The 24,212-nt window shown below is 34.2% G+C and overlaps 2 protein-coding genes across 4 annotated transcripts in view; both read left to right on the top strand.

The window, feature by feature from the left end:
* The first annotated feature begins 6,581 nt into the window (after positions 1-6,581).
* LOC123718629 (paramyosin, long form) lies at positions 6,582-15,595 on the top strand. 2 transcript variants are annotated; one of them, XM_045675300.1, is made up of 16 exons: positions 6,582-6,774; positions 6,847-6,903; positions 7,978-8,064; positions 8,587-8,753; positions 8,963-9,200; positions 9,279-9,398; positions 9,471-9,737; positions 9,859-10,105; positions 10,830-10,957; positions 11,553-11,665; positions 13,027-13,216; positions 13,305-13,439; positions 13,537-13,731; positions 13,835-13,930; positions 14,520-14,801; positions 14,909-15,595. In XM_045675300.1, the coding sequence occupies exons 1-16, from the start codon at positions 6,664-6,666 to the stop codon at positions 15,104-15,106; spliced, it is 2,631 nt and encodes an 876-aa protein (XP_045531256.1). In that variant the 5' UTR covers positions 6,582-6,663; the 3' UTR covers positions 15,107-15,595. The 2 variants fall into 2 exon arrangements, with proteins under 2 accessions (XP_045531256.1, XP_045531257.1); XM_045675301.1 differs by lacking the exons at positions 6,582-6,774; positions 6,847-6,903; positions 7,978-8,064; ... (5 more) ...; positions 10,830-10,957; positions 11,553-11,665 and adding an exon at positions 12,041-12,962.
* A 2,592-nt stretch (positions 15,596-18,187) lies between these two features.
* The window catches only part of LOC123718627 (FH1/FH2 domain-containing protein 3), a 40,750-nt gene continuing 34,725 nt past the window's right edge, over positions 18,188-24,212 (top strand). For both annotated transcript variants that reach the window (XM_045675295.1, XM_045675296.1), the window contains exons 1-2: positions 18,188-18,225; positions 24,047-24,114. In XM_045675295.1, the coding sequence (XP_045531251.1) occupies positions 24,097-24,114 (18 nt within the window). In that variant the 5' untranslated portion in view covers positions 18,188-18,225; positions 24,047-24,096. The remainder of the gene's footprint in view (positions 18,226-24,046; positions 24,115-24,212) is intronic.

Below are 24,212 nucleotides of genomic sequence, written 5' to 3' on the forward strand. Positions count from 1 at the left end.
GTTCGAAATTAAACTAACCTAACACATTGTTTATCCGCTTATCAAACCTGAAAAGAAGGTGTGAAGTAAAAAATGCCTGATTAGCTGAGCATTTACTGTATAGTAATATATTAATACTTATAACTAGAATAAATTGTTTGTAGTTGAAATTGTATAGTAATTATTAACTAATCAATTAATCATCTGTGCGAGTAGTTGCTCTGTTATTTAAAGCTTTTCGGTTATGTGCTTACCTGTCGACCAATTTACCAGAGTTTAACGACGGCAAAGAATAGCGACTTCGTACATGCGTCTTCTGTTAAGTGGAGATCACAACATATATCTCCAACCTTCAAGATAGTCTTCTAGTAAGTTTCTGCAGTCTTGAGATTCTCGTATCTTATTATTCCATGATCATTTTCCTAGATATACAGTTGATACTGTTAGTTTTTTGGATTAACCAAGTCAAAAATAGAGTTTAATATAAGAATTTAGTATTTAAAAAAATATATTCTTATTTTTGGACATAGTCGTAGGGATAAGGGTTAGTATTAGCGACATAACCCACGTCCCAATCTAGCACGGTATAACTGTTGTGAGAAAGTGGTATGTATGCGGAGCGTTGAGTTGTTGGTTGACACACGGTAAAAGGGAGTTCTCAATGCTATGGAATAATACGGAAGAGTAACAATAAGAGGTATGTGAAATCCATCCAAATTTTCTATACGTTTCATATTGCGCTGCTGTTTTAAGAAGATGGTCTGTTCTCTTATCGATGCGATGTGTTTATGTATTGGGAAATACCGCGCGTAAAATAAAATAACGCAAACTTGAGCCACTTACTTGAGGCGTGACCTAATTGTGCGTTTCACTCGATTATAGTGAGACAAGTATTATTTGTACAATTGCATTACCTTTCCGCGCGAATTCTTTTATGTGAAAGAAAAGGATAGGAATAGTAAGGGTAGGAGTCCGTGAGTCAATCCAAATACTCAATGACTAGATCTAGACTTTACGTGGCGCAGCCACACTCTCTTACTGTTGAATATCCTAGGTATCCCAGTTATACTGTTTATATCAAAGCTTTTAAAGTCTAAATACATTTACATACCTCTGTTTAGAATATCGAGAATATAGTTTAACAATGCACAGTATTCTTTTAGATGTTGACTTAAAAGTAGAATATTTTAGAGAAATTCCGGTACATGGAATATCTGAGATTAACAGTCTATGCAAGGCCGATGTCATGCGCCCACGCTTATTCGTACATTGCGAAACATTTCAGTTGTGGAACACTCGAAAGTGAGGATGCAGCCCATTTTTAATGTATTTATTAGTAGAACCTTGTCAAGAATAATTGCAACGATGTTTATAATGAAATTTTGATATTTAACTCTTTATCTATTTGAAATTACACAAATTCATATTACATATTAACTTTCTACTTTGAGAAATAGACTATATACAAGAGAAACCCTCCATATTTCACTTTTTGTTACTTTAAATACACATTTTATAAAGTATACTATAGATATTACAGTATATATATTAGTTTGTTTTCTTACAGCAGCCATCCGTTAATAACTCAAGAAAACTAGAACAGAATGTTTCAGTTTGATCTTTAACTAATATAAACTTTTTTTTTACTTTGACGAATTGACGGATTGCAGGAGTTATTATTTGGTTTTTTAATGATATTTTAACGGTACTTCTTGAAGGTGTAAAACCCACATAAAATAACAGTAATTAAATGTTGACATTAGCAATATATTTATGAAAAATTGCTATATTTAGTTTACTAATGAATATAATGTTATTGGGTTAATTAATAACTATGGTTGGGTAAAAATATTAAATAGTATTATTGTAAATTTTAAGGCATTAAAAATTGTCAGCATGATCAATTGCCTCATCACAGTTAAACAGTGTAAATTAATTGATTTAGTTTTGTGAGTTAAATTAATTTTATTTGAATTTTAAAGTTAGCTTATGATTATTGAGACTATCAAAATTCTGAAACGTAGTCAACATTCCACCGGATTCAGAAATAGTATTGCGTAGGCGGCGCACCTTTACCTAGCCAGTTATTTAGAAAACTGAAAACAGGCCGCCAACTGTTCAACTACTTGCGATTTCAGAATTGTGTAAACATTAAAATACATTTTAACCATTGCTGTGCTGAAAATGGGCTATTAAAAAACTTTACACGACATAAGTATCTAATGAAATCTAATTCATGAGAATAGTTTTCGAAATGAATAACTATATTTTTACTTACTATTTTGATTTGACTTTTCAATAAAGAGTAAAATGAAACCCTGACATCGATTTTATTTCCAAACATAATAACTTACATTACTTCCGTATTCTTCTCGTAAAACATCGTTAACTTGCAAGCAATTTATACAATAATTAACTGAAATTTAAAAGAGCAATCACTCGCACTCACTGCGCTGGCCTCACCCAAAATGTTTGCCTCCAAAATGGGAAACGTTCAGGGCTCCCTGCTCTTCCCGCTATATAAAAAAAGCTGGTTAATTTAAATACTTTGTAATTTAATATTATTGCCAGCGACATTTAGATTGGAAATGGTGAGTTTTACACAACAACAATTGAAAAAAGTAGAAACCAATAAAAAAAACAGTTATCTTCTAGACGGTTATTTTTTATATGTACTATTAACTTCAACATACAGCGACTGCCTTCAATTGTCACAGAAGTCCTGGGTTCGAGCCAAGTATGTAAAAAGTTTCAGTGTCAAAAGCACAGAAGGTTGTTTCGATAATTGAGTGATAAGAGAATGTAATCTTCTATTTCTTATATCCACTCACTACGAAATTTAGGTATCTAGAGCGCTGGTTGTGAGCTAGGCACTTGTGCCATGCACTTCTATTCAGGTGACAGCATTTTGACAGTTAATTTCTTACTTAGTACAGTTGCCAAGATCCCTAATCGTGATTAATATTTGATTACTGCATTGTCTAAATCGATCCGTACCTCACCTTTAAGGAGTACACATCTATAAGACTACAATAATATATCCTAAGTCCCGTAATCATGGGGCCGACACATGTGTTTTATGTGTTTGTTCCACTGATAATTTTTAGAGCATTTAACGTTACTGTTGGCGGGTAAACATTTATTTATTGCCAGAATATATATGAATATATCATCAAAATTTATGAAAAATAAACTCTTAAAATGGCGGTTGTAGTGTGTGAGTGTGTGTGAGTGTGCATAAACAGATCCTTTGTCCCATGGCTTCCAAAGTAGCACGGGTAAGTAGAACTCAACTGTCTCTGCTATTCAGAGACTGGGTAGCCATACCCACTCAGGTAGTTCATATAAGGCCGTATTAGAATGGTTCTCTCGGGTTCTATCCAGTGCTATTATGCGTAAAAAGTACAGTATAGTTTTTATCACTGTTTTCTAGTATTCCAGCAAAGATGAGTGCAGTTTGTAGCCTATGTGTAATTACGTTTTACACGATAACTCTACGTACAACAGTAATTGATTACTCAAACTATCGGGACACGCTCACAATATTTAACTGTCTTGGATATAGTTGAACTCTGCCAAAATGTTATTACGTAGTTTTATTAACTGTCTCAACCGTATATATTGTGGTACACATCCTATTAATTTTTTGACAAATAGTTACTTGTATCTATATGTCTTGTATGTATCTGGGGAATGAAGCCGTCCATAATTCATCTTCTTCCTCCATAATTATTTCAATACGATGTGGAGTAAGGCGTAATGATTGCTTCAGACAAGCATGGTGTATAACTAAATTACTTTTGGCCTGAAAATAGAGTTTTTTTGCAAATTCTTATCGTCCTTCCCACGACCTTGCTTTAATATGATAACTGGTAGTTTATGGATATAAGAGGCAGTTTTTAACTATTATAAGTTTGAAAAAATTACTTACACAAATCAATCGCCTAACTAGAAAAATGCACTTGCAAAAGTGTGTCAAGAGAATGTATATGGTGTATATGATACAATTATGAACTGAATGAACATAATTTCAAGTTTATAAGTTTTGCGTATCTACCATACTATAGCAAAGATATCTAAAACTCTATCACAAGGGTATATTTATTCGCTATATTTAGCATGAATACTCGTAATGTAGGGACAATCTTGGTTATTTCTTCTAGATAACTGTTAAAATTGTATACCTGTTCCTAAACCCAAATAATTATTTTCAATGTATTGGGAAAATTAGGCTAGTCACAATTTAACAGACATTAAAGTTATTTAAAACTCTATACCCGATACAGTCATAAAGGAGTCAACGCCGCCTCTGCCAACAATCCCAGTTATTTATGTGACGTAAAAATACCAACAAAACGGTTTGATTTCACGCTTTGGTATTTCGATTGCGATATTCACCTAATTTGAAAAGAGAGTCCACTTTCCCGTTTTTGTTGAGATTTTTTTCGTGACTGATAGGTTAGATGTAGACTAACCTAATAGTCAGAGGTCCAGGATGTCATAACCAGTTATATTTTTCGAGTTGCACTGAAGAGCTAATAGCTTTGAAAATATATCTGAAGTGAATGGTGCCTATCTCTTGCGTATTGGGTGTTTAGACATTTCTATTTTAGTTTATGGATTTAATATTTTAAATTATAATGTATTGTATTTCTCTGTTATTATATCTATTGTGTTTTATTTAAAAATTATGTATATTTTATACATAATTTAGAGTTAGGTTAGGTTAGGTTTGGTTTTACATTCCATTTATTTAAAAAAACCTCTCGACAATCCATGGTAGTACAGTATGCTTTAAAATATATGAATTATCTAAAGCATATAAAATCCTTAGAGCATTTTCATTCGTGAAACTTCTGACGATTATTTCAAAATTGCGCGCTGATTCATCGCGGCGCGGCAAGAGAGGCGAGAGGTACACGGAAAACATTTGGTCTACTTCACAGGTGCACAAATATAAACGAATATCGCATCCACCTGCGTCACCCCTGGAAATAGGAATGTGAACAGTTGAAAACATAATTAAAAAGACCTATATTGAATATAAGAATATAATTGTTTAAAAAAAATTGTGTAATAACAATTTCATTTCCTCGTTCTGGATATTTCTTTTATTTCATGACGTATTTTTATTTTACCTCTCTTCCTTTGCGCTAAACAATTGAAGAGATGAAAAAAGTAAATCCATAATTCTATTATAAAACCCCAACGCAAAGTCCTGTGAAACGTCGTAACAATCTAGGTCTTAATACTCTTCATTTATACATCGGGTGTATCTACGATATAGCATAAAAAATAGAGAAGAAGAAATAAAGACGGTAGTTATCAATAAATCGCATTGTTTTGAAAAACACTTGAAGTAGAGAGGTGTTGTTATTGAAAGAAGTCCGAACAAAATTTTCGGTCACTGATAGAGGTAGTACTATGAGTTTTACAAAGTATTCATCTATAACAAATTACGTCCGTTACCACTATTTGTATGCGAAGTTTTATTCTGCACGGATAGTAAGGATGTAATTTTTAAATACTAATTTTTATAATATAAAAATATGTTTTACATTACTATCAACTATGTTCTAAATAAGTTTACACAATAACGTGACCATGCGCCCAGTTACTCATAATATTTGAGTATTTTTTACGTGAATGTACTGCGTGAATCTGAAATAGAGCAATGATAAATAATGAGTCATGTTATCTCTGGCTTTCTTAAATATACTTGACATTTCAATTATACCTAGAATATTCATTTTTAAATAATATAATGGATTTCATTATAGAATTTCTTCGAAAGTTCTTTGGTGTTGATATTTTTTAAATTATGTTAATACTTTTATAAAGAATTATGGCACAAAATAGCAAGATAATATAGGCAATTATTTTCAGAAATGACAGTTAAATATTTATAATTCAAACTTAACAAGGTTTAACAAAACCAAATTAATAATTCCTAACCTTGAAACGTATTTTTCTTATATTTTTCGTAACCTGGATGGCATAAAACCGTGACTATGATTCATGAAAAATGTTCTCTATGTACGATTAAAATCCTACGAATATGAATGTAGGTTACTTAAGCGTTAAATGCCAATAATCTTTATTCATTTGGTTCAAAGTTATAATGTTACGTGATCCTCACCAACTACACTTTGATTGATGTTTGTAAACAACTTCAACGTTCGATCCAGGCTTTTGTGATTGATTTAAAAGTACAAGAAGTTCATTGTTAAGTTCAATCGATTTAATGTAGATCGTGTAGCTGTGTAGATCAAGGCGGTGCCAGATCCCGACAAGAATTCAGCAAGACGGGACCGTCCTATGCAAAGATACTTTTCATTCGTTTGGTATGGCGCCACACCTCGCATGCGATATGAGAGTGAAATTGCCAATTTTTTGGGCAAAACAAATAAAAGAGAAGTACGAAGACGTTAAGGCGGGCGTGTCTATAAAAGGCCGACGGGGGGTGCGCGGGGGTGGTAACACGATCCGTGAGCTCCAGCCGGCACGCCGCGGCCGCCCTGGAGCAGCAGCGATGGCGGCGCGCGGGGTGTGGGGATCCGGGCAGCGGGGCGCAGGCGCGGAGTGGTTGGTGCGTGCACGCAGCCCGCTCCCGCTCTCACTAGTCGAACGGTGCCCGACCGGTAACGTAGCGCCGACTGCCGACCGAGAGACGAACCAGCGACAATGTCCGCCGTGGCGAAGACTTCCAAGTATACCTACCGCAGCAGCGGCGGCGGCACCACCGACGTTAACATCGAGTATAGCGCCGACCTGAGTGCTCTCTCCAGGCTGGAGGTACCGGCCCTTCGAACAGTGCAGTGTTTGTGAAGTGTTTACGGATACATGATAGAATATGTTTCTTTTCAGGACAAGATACGTCTCATCCATGATGACCTGGAATCCGAAAGGGAGCTACGTCAGAGGGTAAGTTTTAGTACGCGGGAAATGTGATATGAGTGATCGGCGCGGCCATAGCAGGCGCGCCGGCGCAGGTGTGGGCGGGACGGCGCGCGATACCTCTATTAATACCGCCGCCCTACATATTCCGCCTTACCTGCCGATGCCTGTGGAATGCCCTTGGATTGTCAATTCGCATAATTAATCTGAATATTTTATTTTAAGCATGCTACTAACATAATTATGTAATGACCTAATGTGATGAATATTCACTAACTTTAGCCTCACATAAGCGAAAATTAGCTCGCTCAGATTCAGGAGTAGAAAATCCTTAATTTACAGAGGTTATGAAATTTTATTTGAGATAACAAATAAGTCCCTTTATTAAATATCAAAACAAATGTTATAGTAATAACTTCGCCTTAATATATTTTTTAATAAAACGTAGCTGTTTAAAAAGTTGTCATATAGATAAATTTGAAAGTTAAATATATGAAATGTACATAAAATCTCATCATAGATCCTTTATAAATCTTAGTTGTGTACGTCGGCCGAGGCCCGCCTAATCTATTTTTGCACGTAGCACGTTCATAACGCGCTACGCACGCCGAGGGCGCCCGTTGAATAGCTTGCGACTTGTGGTTACTGGTTTGTCGCTACTCGGTCTTACGCTATGTGGTATATTTAGCCTCCCAAGTATGAAGCATTCTCTACTTCAACTTTTCGCTCTTCGGTCCCACTTTTGAAACTGGGCCAAAAGATGTTTGTTCGCTGAGATTGCCACTATATTCAAATACAATAATAGATTTGGAAATAACCACCTAAAATATCCGGATTACTCAAGAACGCACACTTTAACTGATTTTTAATAATGTGTGACACAATATAAACTAGATGTAATCTTATATCTTTGATAAATTATTTTTAATATTTAATTATTACATAATTCCGGTATATGAATTTTTAAATAAAACCAACAATAAATAATATCGTTTTAGATTTTACAACTTTTGTAGCTTACTGATGTTTCTTACATTGCTGTTAAAGTTTATTTAAAGTTTCCATTGAATAATGTTTAATCAATCAAATTAATATTTACAGATTGAAAGAGAGAAGGCGGACTTAAGCGTGCAAGTTATCCAGCTCTCGGAGAGGCTAGAGGAGGCTGAAGGTGGAGCTGAGAGTCAGGTAATAAGACTATTCACTTTTATTTATTATTTTATAGGTTATTTTAGCAAAAAACAATAAGAGGATCGGATAAATGAAACCTGATAAGAACACGATGATATGAAGAACTCATTCACCAATGAAAAGTTTAGAGGACAAAAAAAGAATAATTGAAACGCTAAAAATGTGAAAACTGGATCGACGTTCGATGATACTAATTCCTGATTATATTAGTCAATTGTATACATAGTTTTATACTTGCCATGCGATTTGTTTTAAATGTGCATATGCGAATTTTCTTATCCACAATTTGTTTGTTAACTATTTTTTTCCAGATCTTTATCATCTTAATGATGATGTCGACATAGCCAAGAGGTTTTACATAACTTACAGTAATTATTTACACTAACGTTTATTTTATATCATTGATATGTATTTATTTATTTTTAATTATAAACTATTGTCGCTTTTAAAATCAAATTCGTACCCAATTTTAAATAAGACGTGGGCACGTAATTTGAAATTGCTGTTTACATGTTTCAGTTCGAGATCAACAGAAAGCGAGACACGGAGCTAACCAAGCTTCGTAAGCTTCTAGAAGATGTTCATCTTGAATCTGAGGAAACAGCCCATTTACTCAAGAAGAAGCACCAGGAAATCGTTGTCGACTTCCAGGAACAGATTGACAAACTTACACACAGCAAAAGCAGGTAAGGCAAACCATTTATTCACAGTTCATTTTGCATTGTATGGTCATCTACTAACTCATACTTAGTATAGTTTTACTTAAGGGCGACTGCGAACTATTTGTTTTCATGTAAAGCTGTGCTGTACACCATTATACTTTCTATTATCCATCTTGTATCACATTCTTGACATAGCTGTGCCATTGGTTGCATTTTCGTTTCATTGTCAACAGGGCCGAGAAAGAGAAGTCTAAGTTCCAGGCTGAAGTATACGAGCTGTTGGCACAAGTGGAGAACATAACCAAGGAAAAGATCACAATCTCTAAGTCATGTGAAAGGCTGGAAATCACCGTCAGCGAACTTCATGTAAGAATTGAAGAACTTAACCGCACCATTGTCGACATTACGTCGCACAAGCAGCGCCTGTCTCAGGAGAACGTTGAGCTCGTCAAGGAAGTTCAGGACCTTAAGGTAAAAAATTTACTATATATGCTTAAATTGTGTCGTAAAATGTGTAAAAAAAATTTAACAAAAATTTTCGTATTTTAGGTGAACATCGAAAACGTATTGTACCTTAAGAGCCAGGTTATCAGCCAGCTCGAGGACGCGCGTCGCAGGCTCGAAGATGATGAGAGAAGGCGCTCTATTCTTGAAGCCAACCTTCACCAAGTATGTACCAATACAATTCCATCATATTTTTTAAATTAAAAGAACGGGACTAATGACAATATTTTTTGATAGGTTGAAATCGACTTGGAATCCGTCCGCGTGCAACTAGAAGAGGAATCTGAGGCTCGTTTGGACCTTGAACGTCAGCTTGTGAAGGCCAGTGGCGAAGTACAGCACTGGAGATCTAAGTTTGAGGCTGAGGCCGCTGCTAGAGCCGAAGAGATTGAAGAGATCCGTCGCAAGTACTCCATCCGCATTCAGGAGCAAGAAGAACAAATCGAGACTCTCATTGCCAAGATCAGCAGCGTTGAGAAGCAGAAATCTCGTCTTCAGAGTGAGGTATGAAATGGAAATAAATATCTCCTTTTATATTGAATATAAGGAAATATTATAATTTATTATTCATCGTAAATGCTACCACATATAAATAATTGTGACTGATAAAAAATTACTATCCCAGGTTGAAGTGCTCATAATCGACTTAGAGAAGGCCAACGGAACTGCTCGGGAGTTACAAAAGAGAACTGACCAACTTGAGCGTGTGAATATCGAGATCAAGTCCAGGCTAGAAGAGACAGTACAGTTGTACGAGCAGAGCCAGCGAGACCTCCGCACTAAGCAGACCGAGATTCAACGCATCAGCCATGAGCTCGACAAGACCCGCGAACAGAAAGATTCTCTTGGTCGCGAGAACAAGAAGCTGGGTGGTAGGTGTTACAAGTATTTGCATGTTTTTGCACTATTATATACAATATCTAAAAAAATAAATAAAAACTAAATCAATATACACAATACCAATCTAGAATTTCACATAGACGTTTATTAAGAGTGAACTTACCTCATGTAAATAACTGAACATGGCGAACAAACTGTAGAACAGGTGCTTATAAATTGCACTATATTCGCACCGTACAATCACGAACTAGAGCAACAAATACAGATGACTGTAGACCGTAACGGCCTTCAGGATATCTTAATAAAGCACAAGCCGTTCCTGAAACGGTTTTGCGGAAAAAAACATTAAATTTATAAAGGCGACAAAGAAAACTGAAAGAGCGGGTCTCGCGAAGAATTGCTTCCCGGCTCGCCCATGAATATTGTAAACAAAAAAATGTTTTACCGATGTAGCCGGGGCGTATCTCGCAAGACGCATAACACACCATTCGAGAACTACTTTATTGTAATAATGTCTTGTATCTTGTAGAAGTAGAATTTAGAGAGAGTAAAAATTTGTGAGATAGAAAAAGTCCCTGGACACAATTTTAGGGAAATAGAGTACTATTAAAAAAAACAAATAACTGAACATTAAATTTAGTTTTTTTAACACCTAGATAGGTACATAGACAATATACAAAATCTCAAAACTTTGTGGTCACATTAAAGTAAGAATTATTTATAAAAGCACTGAAGACACCTTATTTATTTTTTCAGATGAATTGCACGACACCCGCGCCACTGTTACGGAGTTGACCCGCCGTCTTCACGAGCTCGAGATCGAGCTGCGCCGTCTTGAGAACGAGCGAGAGGAACTCACTGCTGCATACAAGGAGGCTGAGGCTGTGAGTATATACGTTTAAAAATACAATGCAACAAGGTACACAGTTGCCGGGCTCGAGTAAATAGGGTAACGTTTCCGGAAATAATTTGGCTAGTGTCAATGGTTAAGCAGAAATCGTGTTTTAGGTTTAGCTAACGTTTATACACGTAATATATATACATTCAACTAAGCAGGTGTATGAGAATAGACAACGATAATTAAACACATTACAACATGATGTCATCAGAAACAAATTAAACACAAGAATCTATTAATTAGAATTGACGATAGAGAAATGTTGGCAACTTGTAATTAATTAAAGCAAAGTACACTTGCTCGTGTTCTTTAGAAATACGCGTGGGTTTAAAGAGACTGTACCAAAGACATTCTCAGAAAGACAAATTAAATATTACCTATAAAAATGTCCTTTCAAATTTGCAAATAGTTGAAAATCACTTGAACTCTGAATGTAAATTAAGCGGGTAAAAAGAATATTAGGGAATTTAGTACGTTGCTTTAATAAAACGTAAATTATAATGATTTCTTTATATCGCATTATTCAAGATAAATACCTGCTTAGAGTAATTAGTCTAAAGATTTAGTTTATATATTTTTAGGGCCGTAAAGCTGAAGAGCAGCGGGCCCAAAGGTTGGCCTCTGATCTTGGCCAATTCCGCCATGAGGCTGAGCGCCGCCTCCAGGAGAAGGATGAGGAAATCGAATCCATTCGGTATGTATTGTAAATTCGTATACTATACAGTTTTCGAATAAATGTATTTTTTAGCTTAATTTTGGTATCCGTTTTCTTAGCTTAATGAAAAGATCTATACGTAACGTCTCAATCTATCTAGAACTCAATTTCAATTAAACAGAATAAACCGCTCGGATCTATTTATAGATTGATTTTAAATTATTTATATGCGGTGTTCTATGCAAAATGAACAAGCTTTCATTAGGAAATAATATTTACAAATTGGCAAGTTTCCAATCTAAATTTAGAGACATCTCTAGTTGGCTAATCTCAGCGCTACGCAAATATGGTGGTTGGCAATACTTTTTGCATCTGCAAATTTGTTCAATCGACGGCAGTAATTATTGATCTTAGTCGAAGAAAGGAATCATCTCTTGGTATTGCAAATAATTATTGTATAGCCAACTATGCCGCCAGTCAAAGTGGATTATAAATGGACGAAACCTCCGACTGCAATATATGAAGATAATTATGGATACGGAATAAATTTCTATCAACCTATGATTGACTACATTAATGCAAAACAGCAAGGGGAATCCGTCAAGCCACCACATTTGCCCTGGAATAATGAAAGGGGCCTGGAAAAGTATAGATTCAACAAACCAGTGAAAACATATTCTGAACACGATTTAAGACAAATATCCCAGAACGTAGCAGCAAAGGCCAAGAGAGATCTCAACTCAGTAAGTGTTGGAAAAAGATCACCATTTTCAGTTATTGCAACAGCAGCTGCAGCTAATATAACAAAACACGTTGAATCTGAAAGTATTACATTAAAAACTAAAAAGAAGAAGGAACATAGAGAAAATATAAAAGTTGAAAGGAAAACTAAACCGCTGAAAGAATTTGAAAGACAGCTAGCTAATCTGCACTCTACAACTGACATTGAAGCGGATCTTAAATCAAAGGCTAAAATATATAGGGGCAAATCTGCTAATGCTATTGCAAAAACTTTATTTGATGAAAGTATGCAGAATGTAAGCACAGTGATGAAAAAAAACTTAAAGGACAAGAATACGATTAATGGCGAATGGGGAAAATCAAAATCTTTTGTATTAAAGCGTCCCCAAGCTTTAGATTTAACGGAAAACTTAAGTACCGATTTTAAGATAAAATCTATAAGAACATATAATGATATATCTCCTAAAGTGTGTGTTGTCCAAGTCGAAACTGAAATTCCGAGTATTAATATCGAATATATCGAAAAACTAAATGAAATAAAAGAAACTATAAAACAATTTGATAAACTAGATATGAGTCTTTTAGCTCATAGCAGGTAACATAGTCAATAATTTAGTGAACTAAGAGTGCAGTTGTGAATTACGTTTTTTGTTCTACAGCAAGCAGACCAGCATTGAGATTGAACAGCTGAACGCTCGTGTCGTTGAAGCTGAAACCAAGCTCAAGACCGAGGTCATCCGTATCAAGAAGAAGCTGCAGATCCAGATCACTGAACTAGAGCTATCTCTTGATGTTGCCAACAAGACCAACATTGATCTACAGAAGACCATCAAGAAGCAATCTCTGCAGGTGCTAATTTAAAACAAATAACCAAATATTTGGTGATACAAACACAGTATATTTGAAAAATATTAATTATGTCGTTATTGTCTTTTAGCTGACTGAGATTCAAACCCACTATGACGAGATTCAAAGGCAGTTGCAAGTCACTCTTGACCAATACGGTGTTGCCCAACGTAGAATTCAATCTCTTACTGGTGAGGTCGAAGAAATCCGTGGCAATTACGAACAGGTAACAGAAGAACATTACACTATAATTCTATTTTTTTGTTTGTTGATATGTTAATTTAGTTTGGGGAGTAATAAACATTTTGATTTATTTATTAAAGGCCCTACGTGCTAAGCGCACTGTCGAACAATCCTTTGAAGAAGCCCAGACACGCATCAACGAATTGACTGTCATCAACGTCAACCTGTCTAGCAGCAGAGCCAAGATTGAGCAAGAATTGGCCGTTGTTGCCGCTGACTACGATGAAATCACCAAGGAGTTGCGCATCGCTGATGAACGTTACCAGCGCGTGCAGGTCTATATTTCTTTTATCTTGATATATTACACTAAATTTGTGGCATTGTAAAACATTATTTTTTTGTCAATGTTGAATCTTAACGTTTATTTTACTCTTCCAGACCGAGCTGAAGCACACCGTTGAGCACTTGCACGAAGAGCAAGAGAGAATCGTTAAGATCGAGACTATCAAGAAGTCTCTTGAAATTGAAGTCAAGGTAAGGTGTTATAATAGTGTTTCTAATCTGTAATTCTACTCTATGTTGAATATACTATGTTGTAAGTCAAACTCAATGAGTGCCGTTTAAAGCCTCGCGTAATCGAACATATGTTGCATGACGTGCGAAAGCGAAGCATTCCCCAAGCGAATTTAGATAATTATTACTGAATAAATTCAAAACTCTCGTTGAATCAATCAATAAAACTTTTGATTACATTTGACGTTTATATAAATGATATTATGAATACTGGGCATCGATATGCTAAAGTTAAAACAATTTGTCTGACTCAAAACTTGGAGGTTAAAAAGAGTGGCGGAGAGTTTCTTGCCAATTTCTCATTTTTTCTGTTTACGTTCATAAGTGTACTTGGCTACCCGTGTGAATAAAGTTAATTGAGTTTGAGTTTGACGTAAGAACATATTTACTAAAACGAAAATAATCACAAATATATCATCCATAAGAAAATCTAAACAACGCCACAATGTTGTGTATTTTAAAAGTAAATAAAAAACATGGAAAGTTTATTATCCGTAACTGTCTAACCTAATAAGGTATAAACAAAATAATGACTAATATTTATTTTTAGAACATATCTGTTCGCTTGGAAGAAGTTGAAGCTAACGCCATTGTCGGTGGCAAGCGTATCATCAGCAAGCTGGAGGCTCGCCTCAAGGATATGGAACTTGAACTGGATGAGGAGAAGAGGAGACACGCCGAGACCATCAAAATTCTGCGCAAGAAGGAACGTCAAGTCAAGGAGATCATGATCCAATGTGAAGAGGACCAGAAGAACATCACTCTTCTTCAAGACTCTCTGGAGAAATGCAGCCAGAAGGTCAACATCTACAAGAGGCAGTTGACTGAACAGGTAAAGAGAAAATACTAAAGTAGCTAAACACGCCACCACATATATAAAAAATATTAATCTATTCCATAGAACTATATTGAAATTAAAATAATATTTTTTTTTTTCAGGAGGGTATGTCTCAACAGAGTGTCACAAGAGTCCGACGATTCCAGCGTGAACTTGAAGCTGCTGAAGACCGTGCCGACACTGCTGAGAGCAACCTTTCTCTCATCCGCGCCAAACACCGCACCTTTGTTACCACCTCCACCGTACCTGGCTCACAAGTTTACTTAGTGCAAGAGTCGCGCGCACTCAGCACAGAGTGAGCGACCTCTTTTTTAGCCCCGCCTCATCAGCATTTCTCACCAACATCGCGGGGCACAATTCCGGTCGGGTTAAGCCTAGTCGTTCGATAAGTGATGTTTGAGTTCCGATAGATAGTGACAGCAGACAAAATGTTTGCTGGCGCCATCTTGCTACAAAGGATGTCCGGGATGGATGCTCTACGCCGTGGCCCGCCCTATCGCAGCAGTGTCTTTACTTCGCTTCAGCCTGACGTCGATCGTTCATCCCAAATTTTGTTACTCTAATTAATTGAAATAAAGGAACCAAAAAACCCAAACGCTTTTCATATTACTTTTAGATAAGTCATCGGCGCTACATACGTAACCGTACTAGGTAAAATGAAGAAACTATTTTATATTTATTATTTGTGCGATATATACTTAAATACGTTTGTAACTGTAACTTTAATTAATTTTAAAAATAAATGCTATTTATGTTAAAGAGTAAAAAATAAAAATAGAAAAGGTAAAGGAGTTTCATTTGAATAAAAAATTAAATTAATTGCAGTTTATAATATGATTAAATTTTTTTTTGATATCTTCATTATTCAAATCGAGTGGTAGTTAATATTTTGTTTTTACAGTTCATTAAAGAGGAAAAACTACTTTTTATATTTACAATAGCCCTAATTTACCAGTACCTCGTATTCCCATGACACGAGCATTTTAGATTTTGTACTTAAAACACATTCATAAAACTGTATTTCCTCAACAAACTTCAGTTATTATCTCATTCTGGTTAACCACCACACATTAGAGTACTATAGAGCACATACAAAGAAAAATCTATTATTTCACAGTCGGGAAGAAGCTTGAGAATCGAATGCTATGTTCCAAACATTTGATAATTTAAAAGATAAACTATTTAGTAAACACATCGAGTTGACTAAGTACATTAATTGCTAAAAGCAACTTAGTAGGCGTTATATTAAAACATATAATTTCACTTAATTCGGCGTAAGCTATATTTCATATAATATTTTTGTGAATTCTCTTTGAGAGAAAACTTTAACAAGAAAACTTAACATTCTTCTGATTAATAGTAATTATATGATAAAAAAAAATACAGTACCTTTACAGCTATTTGTCCACGTGGTTATACATACACTAATATTACATAAGGGAAAGATTTTATAATTTGTAATAAATGTTTCTTATCTTGATAAAATATCTTTATTCTTATAAATAAGGTTTCGTAATCAATTATTAAAATGAAAATTTAAGAGACTTTATTTTAATAATCACGACAACTCATGGTTTTAAATTTTCCCTCAGGTTAATGACTAAAATTTATCCTTAATAAAGAAGAGTTTTTTCTCTGCATGCTTTGTTAAACGCGGTCAAATTAGTGGTTTCAATAGAAAAAAATTTAAAGTCAATTTACAGGAGAAAGGTTTAGGCTAAAGAACTTCATCTTACGATCAAATGAATGCCTGCAGAGCACAGCTAGTCTATATAGTATTATAAAAAAAGCCTATAAATCTAAATAATAAGTAAAGTATTTTGTTATTTATTCGTTGAATTACTTTTTCGTTCGTTCGAAGATTGAGGAAATAAAGTAGGAACATGCGATAGATAACCATATATCAAAATGAAACCTTTAGGATGCCAACAAATCTTATTAAAATAAAGGTTAATTTATTTTCAATTGATTTCATTTCACTAAGTAGATTCTTTGAGATAAGTACGAAAGTACAGTGCAGACCACTATTAATAAATATCCAAACGTACAGTTTAAACAGAAATATATTTGCGCTATTATTTATATTATGTAACGTAAACAAATGAGGAGTGTTGTGTAGTAGTAGATATTTGTATGCTTGAAAAACAAAAATATTTCAAGGAAATAAATATCTTAACTTTAGTCAAGGTTCTGGATGACCGGTACAACCGGTATTAATTTTTCTATTATTCTTTCATACTTATTCAGCAATCACTCAATATTATACACATGCACATACGACATACATATTGTTGTCGAAAATTCCAGTCTATCACAAAATTAATTTAATAAGACGTACAAATTTTAATTGTTTTGTTAATTACATTTCCATTCCCTTTCCACTAACCATTAAATATATTCTACTTCCTCTTTTATTGAAATGATCATTTCAACAGGCAAGACACTCGCACTTTCATGTATTACATTAATATATAAATAGACTTCTGGAATGTTCGACATATTTTCTTTAGTAACGATTAACTGCGGTTACTATCAATATGCTTCGAAATATTGACTAATTTGTATATGTTATTAGAATATTGAAACGAAAAGAGCAAAAGTCAACATATATAAAAGATGTAATAATGTAACTTTTAGGTAAATTTATTAAACTAACTAGTAATTTCTTTAAGAAAATTATACCAATTAGGATTATGCCAAAAAAGACTAAAGGCCTGGAAAAAGGTAGGGTATACAATTCTTTATAATTACCGACAATTCTAAAGTCGGTAAATGAACTGCAGATATTTCGCATTTAATTTGATTATAACAGAAGATAGAATAGTTAGTTTAAATAGTTTAATATCTACAACATATGCTTTTTGAAAATAGTTTCAATGCCGCCAAACGTATCGAAGGCACTTCAAGAATAAGAACATATCAGAATAAACATCTATACTAATCTAGGCAAATTTTTAATTTTAATTAAATTTAATTTTAAAAGAACAAGAAAAAATGTTTACAGAATTATGTGACCTGTGAAATGGAATGTCTTATATGATTGTTTTACTATTCATTATTCAAAATGATATACAATGAGCTATGTGCTTCATTGTTTTAACAATAACGTGGCTACATAAAAATCTTATGCCAACAAACATGTGTCTAAACTAACCTTCAGCATTTTTTGTGTACAATCCGGATAAATTTAAAATAATAATATAATAAATGATTATTAATTATGAAAGGTTGCCTAAGATACATCCGTAAGGATCGCAAGCGATCAGAAGTTAGTAAATTTCGTCTGAACATTGTCTCGTTTTCGATGAAGTTTTCGAGCGGAATAAAACGAGACTAGAGTCGGACGAAGGGTGACGCCGCCGCCCGCCCAGTCGTCGACCGCCCGCCTTGCATCTCACGCGCATAACCTGCAAAACAGGTTAGTAACATTTCCTTATACTCTTTCTAAACTTGATATAAAACAATATTAAATCTATAAATACTATAAATATGTATGATACATATCATCATAGTGTTTTTGTTGCTTCTCCCACGCGCTTATAGTACATCAAGAATTGAAGATTAGTGTACGCGTTTGTAAGACGAAAAGTATGTAATAACATTTGGATTTAAAAGTTACATATGACTAAATAAATAACTATCGCATCGCAATAGATTATTACACTAACCATTTTAAACTATGAAAAACTGTATAATTATAAAAGTAACATGAACTTGAGAAGGCTTATAGAACTTAAAGATTAATTAGGTTTACTACTACTTGGAAATGTGGTAAATATCTTTCAGTGATATAGAATTCAATATGACGCGGTCTTTTCAAAGGTATGAAATATGAAACATAAACAATTGCGGGTTTTAATATCACTGATGGTAACTAGAATATGTTCACAGCTCACAATTACCTTGTATTTGCAAAAATGCAAAATTATATATTAGAGTTACGCATATAAGTTCGTTTGCGATTAAATATTATGTATTTTTAATTGATTTGGTGAGCAGCATGCCCAAGTCTTTAATTTTTGGTTTCACCTCACACAGCCTATACACATAGTCGCGAAAATAATATAAAAATGTACTCGATGAATAATACAACTTATTTTCTGTTTTTAAACTTCTGACATACATTGTTCAGATGTGTGTCAAGTTCAGTTGTAAAACGTAATTATTTGAGATTGTCCGTCGATTTTATTCGTATAACATGTGCCGCTTCCGTTTTATTTATTGAGTTTTCTAAATACAGCGTACAATTTTTCATGTTGCTCAGTTGTATTTTGGCTAGTGAATGTGAATTTTAGTTGACAATTAGTCACACAATACCCGTAAAATAGAAATAGAGTTTGTTTTCTGATGATTTAGAACCGACCTACGTATTAACTTCTCGTGATATCATATAAAAAATAAACATGGCTACCTCAACTTTAGTGGCTAACGCAAAGCACTCAGGCCGTTTTCAATTTCCGACATTAGTAATTTCGAGTAAGGACAAAACGATTGTCTTAAAAATTTGAATAAAGCAGACGCATAAATTGATATACCTCATGGGGTATGAGGTATATCAATTTATGCTTCTGTTATTGGCTCAAAAAGAATTCCTAAATGAAAAACTAGATATAGACTAACATAGAGTGATAATTACACGTATAAATTCCACTCAATAAAACTTTCTTTAGAAATAAAATAAGTATGCATAAATTTCACTTATTATTAACACTTTCCCGAAGAATTCCCAATAGAGGTATCCGATACAGGTAATGTAAATTTCTATGGCTTTTCTCTTGTCATGTCCCCTTTAATTGTCCATCACATCTGTTTCTGTACGACCTAAAATTCTTTCGTAAGCCAAATGGATAGTACCAACATTGTCGGTATGCCTTAAAAATTAGTAATTAGGTTCAAATGTTTTTTTCCGCTAACGCGTCTTTCGGTCATTATCCCATATTTATACGAAAATACCGTTTTAGAAAATAGGTTGCAATACATTTGCTTTGGAAAACATGTCGCTATAAATAATGCTGTTATTTTATCTTATTTGTTTTGTTTTTAATTTACTAGTAAAACTTGTCCCAAAATATATTTTTATTCAGATATAGTTCTACATTTAGCCTTTATAATAGTAATGGCTAATAAGTAATATTAAATGTTTTGACAGTACGTTCGTGCGTCCCAGATACCGCACTTGCACTTATATTCACTACACTAGGATTAGTTCTCTTTAAGCGTCTTATTCCTAGTGTTCTTATTCGTAGTTATTATTTTATCGGAACGAAATAATAACTACTAGGAATCGTTATAATTATACATTATTAATAAGGAGATTCTTCACTGGGAAATACGTTTACCGAAAGGCTTATAATGTATTTAGTTTTACATTATATAATCAACGAATATAATATAGTGTGAAAGTTAAACTGTAGCAATTTTAACTTAATGAACAAATGAAAGTATTAATCTGATATTATGTTTATAACAACATTATTACGTTTAAGCATTTATTTACAATCTCTATTGGATATAAAACGAAAATTCTAACACATTTGTTTTCTTAGTGTGCTGACGAATAAATTTAAACAACGTACAATACCAAAGTTTATATTTACAAGAAACCAGCGCCTGTGTATACGACATATATTAAATTATTATTGTTTCTTAATTTGAAATATTGAAGGCCTAAAGCGGAAAGATTATTATTTGGTACATGTGACTGATGTAGTCTGCTCTTATTTAAGATGTAACAGACATTGTTTTAGGTTAATAAGTGTATATCTAGTTTTGATACTGAGGAAAACGGATACGGTGGCAACTGGGATGTATAAAAATAATTTGTCAGGATATCCCATTGCATCGAATGCGTTATAGTTATTTTTAACTGCGTCGCCGTCTATACAAACAAGCTATCGATCCACGTCGCGATTATAATTTTGTCCGTATGTTTAAAGGCATAGAGTGTAAAACCAATTGTGGAAGATAATCGAGATGTATTTAACATGCGTGAGCGCAGTGGTCCTGTCATCTGTGTGAGACAAGAAGCTTGGACTTGCCGAAGCGCATTTAGAACATATACGATGTTAAAGGTGATCTGACTTTACAATATTTATGGTTGTATTGTATGCAGCTTTGAGCTTCTCAGATCGTGTCATTTAAGAATAAAGTCAGCCCAGCAACATAATATAAAAGGCCCAATTACGTTTTTTTCACAACATTGGAATCCGAAACTTGAATATTCTTTCTTGGCAGGTGCAAAAAGATTGTTGTGCCAACTAGGCTGTCGAATGATTACCGTTAAATTGATTAATAATTTAATATAAGAATATGTTAAGTATTCAAATTGTGTGCAAACGCAAGCGAGTGTAGAGTGTTTGCACATGTATAATAAAGGAAATCTAGAATAGTTAACACGAACAGTAAATTGATTAGCGTTGTAAATTCGCACTATTTACTAACCCTAAACCCACTTCGCGGCAGTAAAGTAACAAATTTACCGCAGAAGTCGTTAGAAGCAGATCCTGTCGGATTAGAGTAAATAATTGATTAATTCCTAGAATATAAGGCGTGCAGAACACTGACGACAGCCGGGAAGCCGCTGTGACCCCATTTTGGGAGAGGCAACAACCCGCGCCGAACTCAAGTCTTTGACACTTAAACAGAGAGTAGGCCATTTATTTTCGTTATGTACTTTAGACAGAAATACATCATCAGTTCTACTATTTTAATTGTTCGTTGCGGATCTATTTCGTCTAGTATTTCAATTGAATTGAAGAAAAATTTGCATTAACCAAACATGTATTTCTACTACCGGGACTAAATGACATAAAACGTTTAACTGTAGATCTTTACCTATAATTAGATATTACGAACGAAACAATGCGCCTGGGCAGTAAATGGAAATGGCGCCAGCCCGGAAAATTATGCAATACATGCTATGTTCTGTTCACCAACAACACCATTCATCCACTGAGTGATGCTCCAACTTTTTATCGTTTTTAATTTCTGTCTCTGTTGTATCGATCTATTTCGTTGCAACGTTTGGTTCGTCGGGTAAGATTCAGAGTCGGCACTTAGAGCTAACTGTTCCTTTCTTATATCAAAAATGTATTGGATTTTGACATACGGTTCATGACAGACAGTTCATGCTAATTTCTGTCAATTGTTTGTTACAAATGGTACACAACCGGGAATTGAACCACTGCTCTAGTTGGCTTCAGCATGACTCTTAACGAATGTTGTAGGTTGATCTATGGCCAATTGACTGTTTTTATCTGCGCATTTAACACTCGCTGGTACGGTGACAAAACCGACATGCCTTAGTGAAGGATTCGACGGTGTGTGTTAGGTTGATCACCTACATGCCTATTAGAAATAATCACGGAACATATACAGAAATCTCGGACCAAAAAGGTTGTAGCTGTATATTGACTAAACAATTGCTACTAAAATCAACATTTAAATTTTAGCGCATAATAGTAAATAATTGTAATCATCTTGAGCAGTTGCTTTCTCGTAAAACACGTTTCTGAGTTAACCTCGTCCTTAATATTAATTTTACTTTGTTTGTATGATTCATAGATTCTAATTACCTACAGAACAATGTTGCTTAGGTCATTCACTGAACCCGTGAGCGATGCCAGGTAGAAAAAAAGTAAGCGTAAAGGAGAAAACAATGCAATAAAGTACTGTTTAACGAATGCCATGCCATGGGTAATTAACATAAAGATTAGTTTCTGAACCATATTTTTTACTGTACGTACTTTTGTGTACAAACTATCTTTATGGCTTATTTGGTTAAGCTGTAAATATTCAGAAAAACTAAAATTGTTAACTGACAAAGAAAAAATATGAATGGGGAGATAAATGTGGCTAAAGCAGACTGCGAGGATATGGGTCATCGTACAGTAATAACAAGCCAAAGTTTATAAGTGATTTCTTATAAAATCACTTACAAACTTTGAAACCATTACAAAAAACATTTTTGCGTAATGGGATTAATTTAGTCCCACATATATTAACCAAAAAATGCTACTATCAGGCTTAACTCTTTTAAATACTATGTCTATAAAAATATATAATAAATACATGACATTATTTTTAATGGTTTGAGTTTTTCGTGGACTTTTTTTGCTACAAACATTGTTGTTGGATTTTTTTTTAATAAAACAGCCTATAGCTAATAGGCTGTTTTGGCTACATCGTAATTTAACATAAGAAGTTGTATATGTAGTTGAAACAAATTATTACATAAGATTGTAGAATTAATAGCTGACTTTTAGAACAAGATATAATGCGGCGGTGATAGAAATAGCACCTATTTTAACTACACAATAAATTTATTGTGTAATTATATCAGTCGGAAGTGTTTCTTACTTGATGAACAATTAGGCTGCAAATAATATTTTCATAAGACTATTGCATACGTACACCAACTTTTGTTTTTAAGTAAAACAATGCACGTGTGACTCAAAACAGATTAAATCCCTGCAAAATTGTAATTGTTTTGCGGTGGAAAACTGATGTATAACTTTATACTTTTATTTATAGAACGCGGTGGAAAGGGGCAGTAGGTTTACCTGATGTTAAGTGATACCGCCACCCATGCACACTGTCAATGCCAGAGGGCTCGCGAATGCGTTGACGGCCTTTTAATAATTTGTATGCTCTTTTTATGTTGAACCCTAAGTCGAATTGGTTCGGAAATACTTCAGTGAACACTCTACATTGTAAATGGTGTAGAAAATGCAGCCAAGACAGCAGCTCGGATTAGCCATCAGTGGAGACTCTTTACTTGATATTTCTTTTACCATCCAATCGTATATGTTTTCTATAATTTAAGTGCGTAATTATAATGACAAATATGGACTATCGTTTTATTTGTAAACGAATTACGTATAGACCAGATTTGGTTAATGTTTTATGCAATTTAGATATTTAAAATTATACATGAGACGCAAAAGATTTTGAAGTCGATTATAGTCGTATAGTTTGTTAAAATAATAATCAGTCAATAAGGTGGGCCAGGATACAAAAGGATTTATTTTTAACTTTTCACTGCAGTAAAGTTAGGCAAGGGTCGTTTTTAAGGGTAATTAACAATCCATCAGCGCTACAACCTTTGAGATTTTGGGTCTCAGACTTATGTGTCTGTTTAGTGATCATCACTGCTGGGGTAGGGAAAACTGTTTCACATATATCATCAATAATATTATTTTGTATTGCATTTTAAACATGGTAAACTTTATTGTTTTCAGAAATTACAACGTGACGTGTGTTTTATGGGGACAAGGTTAGGTCAGAAGTAATGTCTTTCCGGAACTATGTATGTATCTTATGTTATTATTTAATTATGTACTTGTGAAGGCAACTATTGCTCTTTTTACTTTTAGCTTTACTGTTGTGCTTTACACATGCAAGTTT

Source organism: Pieris brassicae, chromosome Z (assembly GCF_905147105.1).
Source record: "Pieris brassicae chromosome Z, ilPieBrab1.1, whole genome shotgun sequence".
NCBI classification, from domain to species: Eukaryota; Metazoa; Arthropoda; class Insecta; order Lepidoptera; family Pieridae; genus Pieris; species Pieris brassicae.